The sequence below is a fragment of the Manis pentadactyla genome, chromosome 1 (assembly GCF_030020395.1).
Source record: "Manis pentadactyla isolate mManPen7 chromosome 1, mManPen7.hap1, whole genome shotgun sequence".
Taxonomy (NCBI): domain Eukaryota; kingdom Metazoa; phylum Chordata; class Mammalia; order Pholidota; family Manidae; genus Manis; species Manis pentadactyla.
Genome location: NC_080019.1, coordinates 199,668,395 through 199,680,844, shown reverse-complemented (window position 1 = coordinate 199,680,844; position 12,450 = coordinate 199,668,395). Strand labels below are relative to the sequence as shown.

General features: G+C 41.3%; 1 protein-coding gene across 8 annotated transcripts in view; it reads right to left on the bottom strand.

Moving 5' to 3' along the window:
• KBTBD12 (kelch repeat and BTB domain containing 12) overlaps positions 1–12,450 on the bottom strand; it is a 79,493-nt gene that overhangs the window by 27,847 nt on the left and 39,196 nt on the right. For 7 of the 8 annotated variants that reach the window (XM_057505890.1, XM_057505875.1, XM_036911557.2 and 4 more), the window contains one exon: positions 7,956–8,153. In XM_057505890.1, coding sequence (XP_057361873.1) covers positions 7,956–8,153 — 198 coding nt within the window. Of the gene's footprint in view, positions 1–3,786; positions 3,922–7,955; positions 8,154–12,450 lie in introns of all 8 variants that reach the window. The other variant, XM_036911560.2, reaches the window with a different exon arrangement.

Sequence of the window (12,450 nt, the reverse complement as noted above, 5' to 3'; positions counted from 1 at the left end):
GGATGGCCAGTATCAAAAAGACTAAGAACAACAAATGCTGGTGAGGATGCGGAGAAAGGGGAACCCTCGTACACTGCTGGTGGAATTTAAGCTAGTTCAACCATTGTGGAAAGCAATATGGAGGTTCCTCAAAAAACTAAAAATAGAAATACCATTTGACCTGGGAATTCCACTCTTAGGAATTTACCCAAAGAATATAATTTCTCAGATTCAAAAAGACATATGCACCACTGTGTTAATTGCAGCACTATTTACAATAGCCAAGATATGGAAGCAACCTAAGTGTCCATCAGTAGATGAATGGATAAAGAAGACATGGTACATATACACAATGGAATACTATTCAGTCATAAGAAAGAAACAAATCCTACCATTTGCAACAACATGGATGGAGCTGGAAGATATTATGCTCAGTGAAATAAGCCAGTTGGAGAAAGACAAGTACCAAATAATTTCCCTCATTTGTGGAGTATAACAGCAAAGCAAAACTGAAGGAACAAAACAGCAGCAGACTCACAGACTTCAGGAAGGGACTAGTGGTTACCAAAGGGAGGTGTATGGGAGGGTGGGTGGGGAGGGAGGGAGATGGGGATTGAGGGGTATTATGATTGGCACATATGGTGTGGGGGAGATCATGGGGAAGACAGTGTAGCACAGAGAAGACAAGTAGTGACTCTGTGGCATCTTACTACACTGATGGACAGTGACTGCAATGGGGTATTGGGGGGACTCGATAATATGGGTGAATGAGGTAACCACATTTTTTTATGTGAAACCTTTATAAGAGTGTATATCAATAATACCTTAATAAAAAAAACCCCAAAACTCAAAAGCTGATTACTTGTGGGGAGAGAGGGAAAGACTCTTGTTTCTTGAATAACAGCTTTCTTGAGATATAATCCACATAACATAAAACTCATCTTTCAGAAGTGTATCACTCAAAGGTTCTTAGTATATTACAGAACTGTGCAACCACCACCATCTAATTTCAATATTTTCATCACCTCAATAAGAAACCCTATACCCATTAGCAGTCACTTCCCATCCATGCGTCCCCTGCTCCTGACAACCATAGATCTACTTTCTATCTATATGCAGCTGCCTGTTCTGGAAAGGTCAAGTAATGGAATCATACAGAATCTTTTGTTGACTGACTTCTTTCACTGACCATAGTGTTTTCAAGTTTCATTTATGTTGTAGAATATGCCAGCACTTCATTCCTTTTCACATTCATTATTTTATTGTATGAATGTACCATATTTAATTTATTCATTCATTAGTTGATGCTTGGGTTGGGGTGTCTACTTTTTGGCTGTTACAAATACTGCTGCTATGAATACTCATGTACAAATGTTTGCATAGACATGTTTTCAGTCCTCTTAGGTACATACTTAGGAGTGGACTTGCTGGGTCATCTGACAGCGCTATGGTTACCCTTTTGAGGAACTGCCAGGCAATTTTCCAAAGCATTAGCACCATTTTACATTCTCCCTAGCAGTGTAGGACGGTTCTGATTTCCCCAGTCCTTGTCAACACTTGTTACTACCTATTTTTCTATTCTAGTCATCCTAGTAGATGTAAAGTGTTTTCTCATAATGGTTTTGATTTGCATTTCCTGATGGCTAGTGATCATTTGGTTACATTCATTGGGGTAATGTCTATTCAGGTAGGTTGACAATTTTTTTAAATGGGTTATTTTTCTTTCTATTATTGAGCTGTAAGAGTTTTTAATATATTCTAAATACAAGTCCCTTATCAGATATGTGATTTGCAAATATCTTCTCCCATCCTGTTGGTTGTCTTCTCATTATCTTGATGGCACCCTTTGAAACACAAGAAGATTTTAATTTTGATTGTACAATTTATTTTCTTTTTTGTTTGTGCTTTAGTTATAACTAGGACACCACTGCCTAATTCAGGACTACAAAGATTTATGTGTATGTTTTATTCTATGAGTTTTACAGTTTTAGCTCTTACATTCATGCTTTTGATCCAATTTAAGTTCATTTTTGTGCATGTGTGAGGTAGGAGTCCAACTTCATTCCTTTGCATGTGGATATCCAATTACTTCTACACCATTTGTTGAAAAGGGGACACTTTCCTCATTGGACTGTCTTGGTATCCTTGTTGAAAATCAATTGACCATAATATAAGGGGATATTTCTAGACTCTCAAGTATATTCCATTGGTCAGTGTGTCTAATGTTATGCTAGTACCACAAAGTATGGGTTAATATAGGTTTGAAGTAAGTTATAGCTTTGAAATTAGGAAGTATGAGTCTTCTAACTTTGTTCTACTTTTACAAGACTGTTTTGGATATTTGGGGTCTCTTTATTTCCCCTTTTTTTCATTTGTTGGGTGTTTATAGCATGGAAGATGTTGGATTCTACCAAATCCTTTTTCTACACCTACTGAGATGATTTACCTGTTTTTATCCTTTATTTTACTAGTATGGTGTATTACATTGATTAATTTTCATATAGTGAACCAATGTTGCATTCTGGGGATAAATCCTGCTTGTCATGGTGCATAATTCTTTTGGTATGTTGCTAGATTCAGTTTGCTAGTATTTGTTAAGGATTTCTGCATCCCTATTCCAAAGGGATAAAGGACTGTAGTTTTCTTGCAATGTCTGTCTAGTTTTGGTATCAGGGAAATACCAGCTTCATAGAATGAGTTGTGAAGCATTCCTTTCTTTCCTATATTTTGTAAGGTTGTGAAGCATTGGTATTATGAACTTTGACCTTTGGACACAATGTTGGCTTCCTCACTCTGTGTGGAGGTGGGGAACAGAGGTTCTCTTTTTTCTTTTTTGTTCCTGGTGAGTCCCAGTACTCTGCCAAGAACAGTGAAGAGTCCATGATTTGACAAGTTAGCTTGCTACGGTTTCATGGACACAGATAGATGACATGAAACTCGTGAGTCAGAGATGAAGGACAGCATCACTTATAGTAATAGCAGCAGTCAGTGTATGGGCGTTTGTAAATGCCGGTTATTTGAGACCGGGTTCCTACAGGGCAACATGAAGAGTGTCAGGTGACACCTGTACAACTGGTGGGTGGCATTACAAGAAAGGAACTCTAAGCTTAGGGAACCTGAATCTTTTATAATGGCCAGTAAGCATGCCTGTTCCTTGCTATGGAGGGAGACACTATCTTCTAAGCCTGTCTGTTATGCAAACATGCTAAACAAGATGGTCCAGGAGAAGGACAGTCAGTTTCTCTGCTCACAAGGCATTATAAATGTATGTGACCCACAGAGAATATCTCCCAACAAACTTCCCTGTTAATGTTTTCCTTAATACTCCTTTCATTATCCCTCTGTTATACATATTATATTTAAAATTTTGTTTTTGTTTTATCAGTTATACATGCACATGATTTAAAGAGTCAAAGCTTAACACGGGATATTCCTTGAAAACAGTTGTCTCTTACTGAGGCAGGCTAGAATAGGGAGCAGAGGGAATCAGGGTTCAAATCAGAAGGTATGGGATAACAAAATGCTTACAAAGTACAAACTAACAGGATGCTCAGGGTTCAAAACAACAGGTACAAAACAACAGGATGCTTGTAGACCCAAACATACCAAACTAAAGTCTTAATGGTCTGCCTACCAAGTCAATTTCCTCTTAAGAGGAAACATTTTCTCTTTCCCTCACCAGGCATGTGCAACCCAGCCCATTAGGCGAATCACACCTCTGCACCATGCATATTCCAAGGAGACCCCACCCCACAGCAGACCAGGTTCCCCATGAGAGACCCAGTTCACAGTCCCCATGCTGCTCACCTCTCCTGCAGGCCCGCACGTACCTGCATGTGTGCTTTTGCTTCCGTGTGCTCCTGTTTGCTGCCACCTGCTCCACCTGCTCGTGAATTCTTTCTCCGCCAGAGTCAAGAACCCTTCCAGGGGTTGAGGTCTGGCCTAGCTGGCAGGGAGATCTCCTCGATAGGATTTCCCAGCAACACTACCCTAATTCCTATTTGCTGCTGCTCTTTTAGTGCAGGCTGACCCTGCTGGCGCTGAGCACTGATGTTGATATTTCTAACATCAACAGTTTCCTATGCTACTACCACTTCTTGATTTCCCAGATGAAGGCATTAACTCTTGACTTCCACTGTGGAAAATGGGGTTTTAGCTTTCTTTCACATCCCCACCCCATCTGCCTACTTTCTGTTTCCCCATTTTCCCAGGACAATTACAGCATAATTTTGTTTAGCTCAGTATTTAACATTTGTATGATTAGACATGATTATAAAAGCTATCCATAGAAGATCCTTTCCTGAATACCTTCCTGGAGATTTCCTTTACTCTCTACAACTGTGTTTAATTCATTCCCTGGGTCCCATGTCTACTCTTTCTTGGTTTATATGTTCATTTTGGTGCAACAAATCCTAATAAAAGGGCACAGAGGAGGTGCATTTTTTGAGACATTGCATGCCTAAAAATGTGCCTTCACACTTAATAGCTCAGCAGGTGTAAAGGTGTGGGTGGGACATAATTTCCCCATAGAAGTTTTGAGGGAATTTGCTTCATTTTCTTCTAGTGTCCAATGTCATGGTGCCATGATTCTTGACATTTTGTATGAAACGTTTTTTTTTGTCTCTGGAAGCTTTTTGGATCTTTTATGTGTCCCTAGTGTTCTGCAATGTCACAACAAGGTGCTTGGTTTGGGTTCGTTTTCATCCACTGTGCTGGGCGCTTGGTGTGTCCTTTCACCCCGGTGACTGCAGCTCTGGGAACTTTCTTCATTACTTCACGGACAACTTACTCCTCCTCCATTTTCTCTGTTCTTTTTTTACTGGAATCCCTTTTATCCAAACATTGGACCTCCTGGACCCGTTTCTCCCCTTTTCCATCTAATTGCTTTTGCTCTGCTTTCTGAGAAGTTTCCAGTATATCCTCCAAATTTTCTACTACGTATTTAATTTCTGCTGTCTTATTTTTGACTTCAGAAAACTCTCTTAAATACCCTCTTCCTGTTCCACAGACACAATATTTTCTCTCATCTCTCCGAGGATATGCCTTTTGGCGTGGTCTCTGTTTCCTCCAGGTTGCTTTTGTTTGTTTTGATTTCTGTCTGATGAGCTGTTTGCTCACCTTTAGATGTGGGATACCATGGAAGATTTTTCTGCGACGTCCTCTTCAGGATGATTTGGCTTCCTAATTTTAGGGCTGGTCAGATCCCCAAGGAGTCTCCCAGTCCCCCATCTGGGGCCAGGGAGAGGAGATCTGGGGATCTCAGCAGTCACTACACAGCTGTTCACTGATCTGCCTGCCTGGATGCCTGGCCTCAGCGGCTGCCCTTGACTTCAGTGCTCACTGGGGAGGAGGAGAGGCTTTACTGCCCCACGGAGAGTTGGGTGGGAGGCTCAGGGCTTTGTCTGTCACCTAACCCTCATGTTTTCAGCATCACCTTTTTCCTCTCCTCCGATTATCTGTTGCCGCCAATTGCTGAGACTATCTGGGTACCATGGAGTTTTGTTTGTTTGCACCTCCAGTTGCCAGAAAGTTCAGCATTGAACTTTCTCAGGTCTGGTTGATTACTATTCATTCATCTGCTTTCTAACTTCCAAAATCTTGTTGCTGTTGTCCTCCCTCTTCTTCTGTTTGCCTGACTGTGTTTATTCCATTTACTGCCATTTTAGTGAGGTTTGAGGAGGAAATAGAGGTGTTCAAACTACTATTTTAACCAAAACCAAATTACTATATTTATTACACGTTTTTGTACCTGTCATTCCCATCAAATGTCGAACATCTCAAGACTGTATTCCAAATGCCTGAAAACAGTATGTTTCAATATATTTTTATTCAATTAACTAAATAGATTAAGGGAGATTAATTTTTTGACTCTGGTTCTCTGAATAAATAAATGAGTCGAGTAGGTTTGTGTCACACAAGGAGAGAAAATTCAGTGTCTGTTTTTGGGTCTGATGCTGAGATCTCCACTTCATAACAGGCATGCTATTATGCAATTGTTCCCTTTTTCATACAACCACAGCGATGATCCAGTCAGCGAATCCCAGACAATCTAGCATCTTAGAGCCTAACAATTAAAATGGACTTTTGAGAGCTCATTTACTAAATCCCTTTCCTTCGGCTGGAAACATTATTAGTCCATTATCATACCAAGAAAAGAGGCTGGCTCATGGTATAAGTTTAGACATATTTTAAAAACTAGAGGCTATCAAATCTCTAACTCAATATTATGCAAAGAAAAAAAAAAGAAACAAGGCAAAACAGAGTATCTTCTCAATCCTTAGACACTAATTACCACTCCATCCCTCTGGAGGTGCTGAGGCTACCCACCATATTCTCTGCCCTTCTTTTCTGGTCAAGAGAAGCCAAAAGCCAGAGGGTGGAGTGGAGCAAGTGATGAGCTGGAGGAGAGCCCTCGTGGGTGAGGGGGTCCAGCCCGTGGGGTCTCTTGGCTGAGTCCCCGTACCCCCTCACACACAGAACTCCAACAAGGGTGTACTTATGAGATTTCCTTTCTGTGCCGGGTTTCTTGCTACTATTGATAGATTACTCCCTTCACACAAGCATGTGGTGTTTAATATAAAAGATATTAAAACAGTTTTTAAAAAACCTCTTGGGAAAGTCCTCTGAAGTACAAATAAAGAAAGATAAATTAAAGCTTTTTGTTATGGGAATTTTCAAGCACACACAAAAGTAATAAAATAAAACCCTAGGTGCCCATTATCCAGCTTTAACAATCACTAACATTTTACCAATGTTCTAAAATCTATTGCCTCCATGACCCCATTCACTTTTGAAACAATATTTGCTGGAGGAGATTAAAGCAAATTTCAAACAGAATATCATTTTCATCTATAAATACTTCTGAACAATCTCTAATTGTTAAAAATGTTCTTCTTTTTTCTTTCCCTTTTATATAAAGCTACAATGCCATTATTATCATAACCTATCAGTGAACAATTCCTTAATATCACCTAACACTCCAGCCCATATTCAAATTTCCCAGATTACCTGAGAAATATCTTTTTATAGATTTGTTTGAATTGAGAGCCAAATAAGGCCCAGTCATTGTACTGGGTTCACATAGCTCCTAAGTCTCTTTTAATTTGTAATGAAATTTTACTCTTTAATTTACAGAGAATTACGTGCTTTAAAATGGAGGTAGGCTTCTCAAGAGCCTTGCTTTGCAGCAGTGTCAACTTTATTTTAACCCGACACCGACATGCTTCCAAGTTGTAAGTGCTCTTGAGGCATGATTTTCATGGGTATATACTGGCCTAGTGTTTCTATTGGTGGGGTTAGAATTAAACAGTTGGTCATTTTTAATGTAACTGCATTCTGCCTCATTGGCTGCTGCAACCCGTCAAACTTTGGAGGGAGCTGCTTATTAGATTTGCACACATTTAAAAATCCCCCATGTCCATTAAAAAAGTTATAAATCCATGTGTAGATTGCGATGATGGTACAATTTGACGTATGGAAACAAAGTTTGGTGAAGTTTGGTAATATATGCATTAGGCATTATTTTAGAAATGCTCTCAAGCAATTTATTGCAAGTGGCTGTAATGGAGAAGGAACCAGAGTCTCTTGATCAATAAAGACAGGGATAAAACCCAAAACTGGTCATTATTCTATTTGTACCTATTTTTCATGTTTTTAAATCTCTCCTTTAGGCATTAGCCTTTCCTCTCCCATTTTTTTCTCTCCTCATAAATAAATAATCTTTGCTGAGTATGTGCTATAAGCCAGACACATTATAAACTGGACCTCATTTAATTCTTACAATAGCCTGTGGAGTTAGTAGCTCCATTTCATAGATGGGAAAACTCAGGTTCAGAGGTTCAGTGAGTTGCTCAAGGTCCTTGAACTCTAAAAGGCTCACACTGCTCCCAAGACTATTCCTTAGTGACTGGGTCAGTTAAAGGAGGTCAAAATAAACACCAAACAAGATTACACAATATTTAAAACTAGACCAATACCTGCTCCGTGGAAACCCCCACAGACATACAGCTTCCCATCCACAGCTCCTGCATTGGTAGAATTGGTTCGAAGTGAGAGCAGGGGACTTGGCATAGGTGGGCCCTCTCTCCAAAAGTCCCCATCAGGGTTATAGATCTCCACCACGTCAAGGCACTTTCGAACTTGGCCTTTGTCTTGACCTAAGCAGCCAATTCCACCTACAGAGAAAGATAGAAACGAGATGAGCAAGAACTGGAACTTTACTGTGGATAGCACCCCCTCCCTGCTGTGGTTTGTATCACAGATTTATCAGTCTTGACTTTCCTTTCTTCCTTTTTTTTTGCCTGGTACTACTTCTAAAATAATCTCTAAGCAGTAGTGATATTTACTATGCACTCTATAGCGAAATGTAATATTTTTATTCACAGCGTTCTGTCTGTTTGTGCTTATGCACAAAGCTGATTCCACTGCAGGCTTTATATTCTACAACATCCAAGGGTGGTTCACACAACAAGCATCCCCTTCAGAATAAGAACTTGAGGTTTGAAGGGAGGGTAACTCGCCTCTGACCTCCGCTTTCCTGCTGCTTGTTGGCAATGATTTCACTGATGTGCTGGCTGGGGATGTGTGCTTCCCATTCCTCATCATACAAGACTGTCTCTTCTTCTCTCCTTGTGTTGCACGAATTTCTCCCCAGCTAGGGAGGGATCATTTTTTGGTATATTTCAAGTTTGGGGTCAAAGGGAGGCCCCAAACCAAATGCTCATGCATCTTCCATTTTTGGATGATACAGTTCATTCAATAGATATTTGTTCATTGCCTCTTATATGCGAGGCAATGTGCTAAGTGATAAGGGGTTTAGAATGATGAATGTTATGTTTTGTGAAATTCATGGGATGGAAAGGGCCGTGGATGCAAATAAACAGAGAACATCATGACAAGTACTTTAAAAAGGGATACAAATTAGACTCAGAAGTCCAGAGACTGTAACAAGTAACAGAAATACCATTTATGTAATTACGGCTTTAAGTACAACCCACCCTAGGAAAAGTAATTGTATAACAATTTCCTATCCACTACAGTAAGAAACACAAGTTCATCTTCAGCGATTTTTTGGGTCTCTTCTTTTAAGTCTCACAATGAAAGGGCTTCCATGCCACTTCCTGACCTGAAAGATGGATCCTGAGTCTGTGGTGGATTCCCCAGAAGTACACGAGCTGGCACGTGCAGACACTCCCCTCATGACGGACCTCATTCCATGCAGAAGCAGTTCGATGACCCTGAGCTGCAGTCAGAAAGACTTGAAAGTGCTCGTCTCAGGCTAACCAGCTCTCTTTACCATAAGGCGGGTCTTAAAAGCATCGCTGCATTTGTGCGAAGTTGACTGGTGCTTGGCTCTGTTATTTATAGTGTGAAAACTAACGAAGGGCAACCTCACTGACTTGGTGTTGGGAGGCCTGCAGGGGGCGCTCACATGCCCTACACCTTTCAAGTCATTCCACGGTGGTTACTTTCTCCCCAGTAGAAGGAAGAGTTTCTGCCTCCCTGAGCAACAGTCCAGCCAATGAACAGCCATTGACACAGGACTCCTAATTTCCTCCAATGGGCTTTTTGCTTTGAACAGCCCAGACACCCCTCTTTCTTCTCTAAAGGAGCCTCCTCTCCTTTGTCCTCCCGACATGCACGTGGTTTTGCCGTAGCTTGCTTGCTTGCTCCGTTACAGTTCCCTGCTGATTCAGAATAAGCCCATTTTGTTGGTAAAATAACTGACAGTTTTAGTTTTCAGGTTAACAATAGCAATATCAAAAGGAAAGCTAAGAACTGGGCTGAGCTCATGGCATTCCGGAATGGGTCATTTACTGAGAAATTAATCACATGCTGTTTCACAGCATCACTTTCACTGTTAACACCTTTACCCACCTGCACTAATCAGATGGTGTTCTAGTTGTCATCTGTTTTTTCCATCTTTCTGTAGGACTGCGTCCCAGTACCTAGCACGGTGCCTGGCCTGTGTATATCTGAAATAAATGAATGGGAAATCTAACTTCTCTTATGCTTTCTCTGTCCAAGTGATGTATTATTGTAAGGTCATTGAGGACAAAGGCACTTGTAACACATCTTATATTTCACAGTGCCTCACACACAGTACTGAATGAATCCAAGATGGATGGGAACAGCTTACTTTCACCGTGGTTGGGACTTAGGCCAGGTACAGGAGGTGATGAAGAGGGCTTTGGAAGAAGTCTTTTTTTTCTTTGCTTATGGAGCCTGGCCTGTTTCCCGTCGCAGTATGAATCCAGGGACTGAGACTGTGAACTCAGGAAGCTCTTAGCTGCTTTTTCTGTTATCCGACATGATAAATAATTTAGTCCGTTACAGTGCCAAGTCTGAGCCGCAGCGTGTCCAAGGAGGGGACACACCGGCCTCGGTCAGCCGCCTGGCGCTGCTGTTCATGTGCGCTCTTTCAGCGTGGCGCCTTGGTAGCTGGAGGCTTCTTAGTCCAAGAAACGGCAGAATTTCCTACTTGTGAGGCAAGAAGACGGCCTCGAAGAAGAGGACTGCTCTGTAGCAGTTAACCCTGGCAACCACCCATCAGGTACGAACGAGGCGATTTAGTTACCTGTTCCGCAAGACCCCGGAGAGAGATTACAGACTGGTTTTATATTAGAACCACTTTAGACCAGTAAGTAGAAGTAATCAGGTTAAATGCAAGACACTGGGTGCGGGGGAGAGGGGCGTCAGGCCGGGGCACATGGAGCAACTGATATTAGAAGTTTCACGTAAAAGCCCATTAGAAAAGCTTCCCCAACATAATGCATATAAATAAGGGGTATTTAGTTTTTCGGCTTTTGGAATAGAGTGTTTGTCATTTCGATTCTCTGTTACTAAGTGTATACAGTCATAATGCTCGGCGCTCATTTTACAAAAGGAACCTTTTAAATTCGTGTCCTTTCTATTTGGTTGGCTGAGGGTTCACACGCTCCGCTGGAAGGGCCCACCGGCTTACAGGCGCTCTGCCTTTGCTTCTGACCATTAACACGGGAACGCATGTCTCACTGGATGTAATTCTGTGCCCTCCTTGGATGTAATTCCACAATCAAGCGTGTGTGCAGCGTCCCTCTATTAACCACAGACTTAATAAGCTTAAATTGAAGGTCAATCCTAATTAGATAAATAATCAAATAAGAGCATGATCTTTATTAATAAGTCAGCACCAGCACTACAAGAGAATTCTTTTGATGAGAGAAATCCTAGGGTAGGATCCACACATCTGTAGAATTTTAATGAGATACCACCATATCTTTAATTTATATGCTATCAGAGACTGTGAGCCTGACTTTCCTTTATTCAAAAATAGACAAATGAATAGAAATTTATCTTTGCAAGTCAGACCCAAATGTACCTCAAATGCAAAATGTATCTTATTGTTGTTTGATTGGCACAGGGGGAGAAAATTACAAGAGGACAATGCCTCCTACTCCTCTTTTTTGTTTCTACAAGGATGACAAACCGCTCCTGTGTTTGGCTATTATGGATTCATGTTTTTTTGTGGGGTGTGGGAGGAAGCCTCTTCCCCAAGCAAAGCCTGGCAGGGAGCTGGCTATGGGCAGAGGGGCCGTGGTACCTCTCTGGTGCTCCCCAAGGACTTGCCATCCATGGGGACTTGAATACAGTGGTGCGGCTCTCTGCTTCCTCCTGTAGGGCTGCCTTCAGGGGAAAGGCTTACTCTATTCTCCCTTAGCTGGATCCAGGCGGGGTGGGGGGAAACTCTGTAATCCCTCTGACAGTCTTCCAAAGTTGCTGGCATTGCTAAATAAGCTTTAGAGCTTTAGTAAATACATTTACTGTTGTAGGCTCCCATGTGTCACAGAAAAAGCATGTGGGCTTTTGGAAACACACTCAGTTTATACGCCTGTGTCACCACTTACTAGTTGGATAACTTTGGTTCATATAATTTCTCTAAGCCTCAATTTTTCATCTGTAAATTAAGGGTAATACCAATTTCATAAGTTGCAAAGATTAAATGATTAGATAACTGTAAAGAAGGAGAGGGGCAAGGAGGAGCTCACACTTGCTATATACCTATCCACAGGCATTTATTCTCATGTGCTGCATGTAAACAAAACGGCTAGCATGTAGTAGTAGGATCATTCTTTCCCCTTCATGTCCCAGGAGGTTGTAAAATAAACTAGTGTATACTGAAGTTGCTGAAATCTTATATTTGCTTACTCTCTACTGAATTATTTTCTATGCCTGTAACTGCCAGCTTACTGACTGGATGGTCAAATCTCTCTTAAAAGTTTCTTTTTCTTTCAAGTTGGAATGGAGACAGTCAGGTCAAAGGGCTGAGAAATGAGCTGCACCTTCCTCTCAGCCTTCAGGTGGGGAGCAAAGCTCCCAAGTAACTTGTTTGGTCATAAACATTTGAGAGAGATGGGAACTGTCAGGTGACATCATGGAAGCTAGAAAAGGATTTTGCAATCTGTATGCTTCCTGGAGTGAAGCTGGCTCACA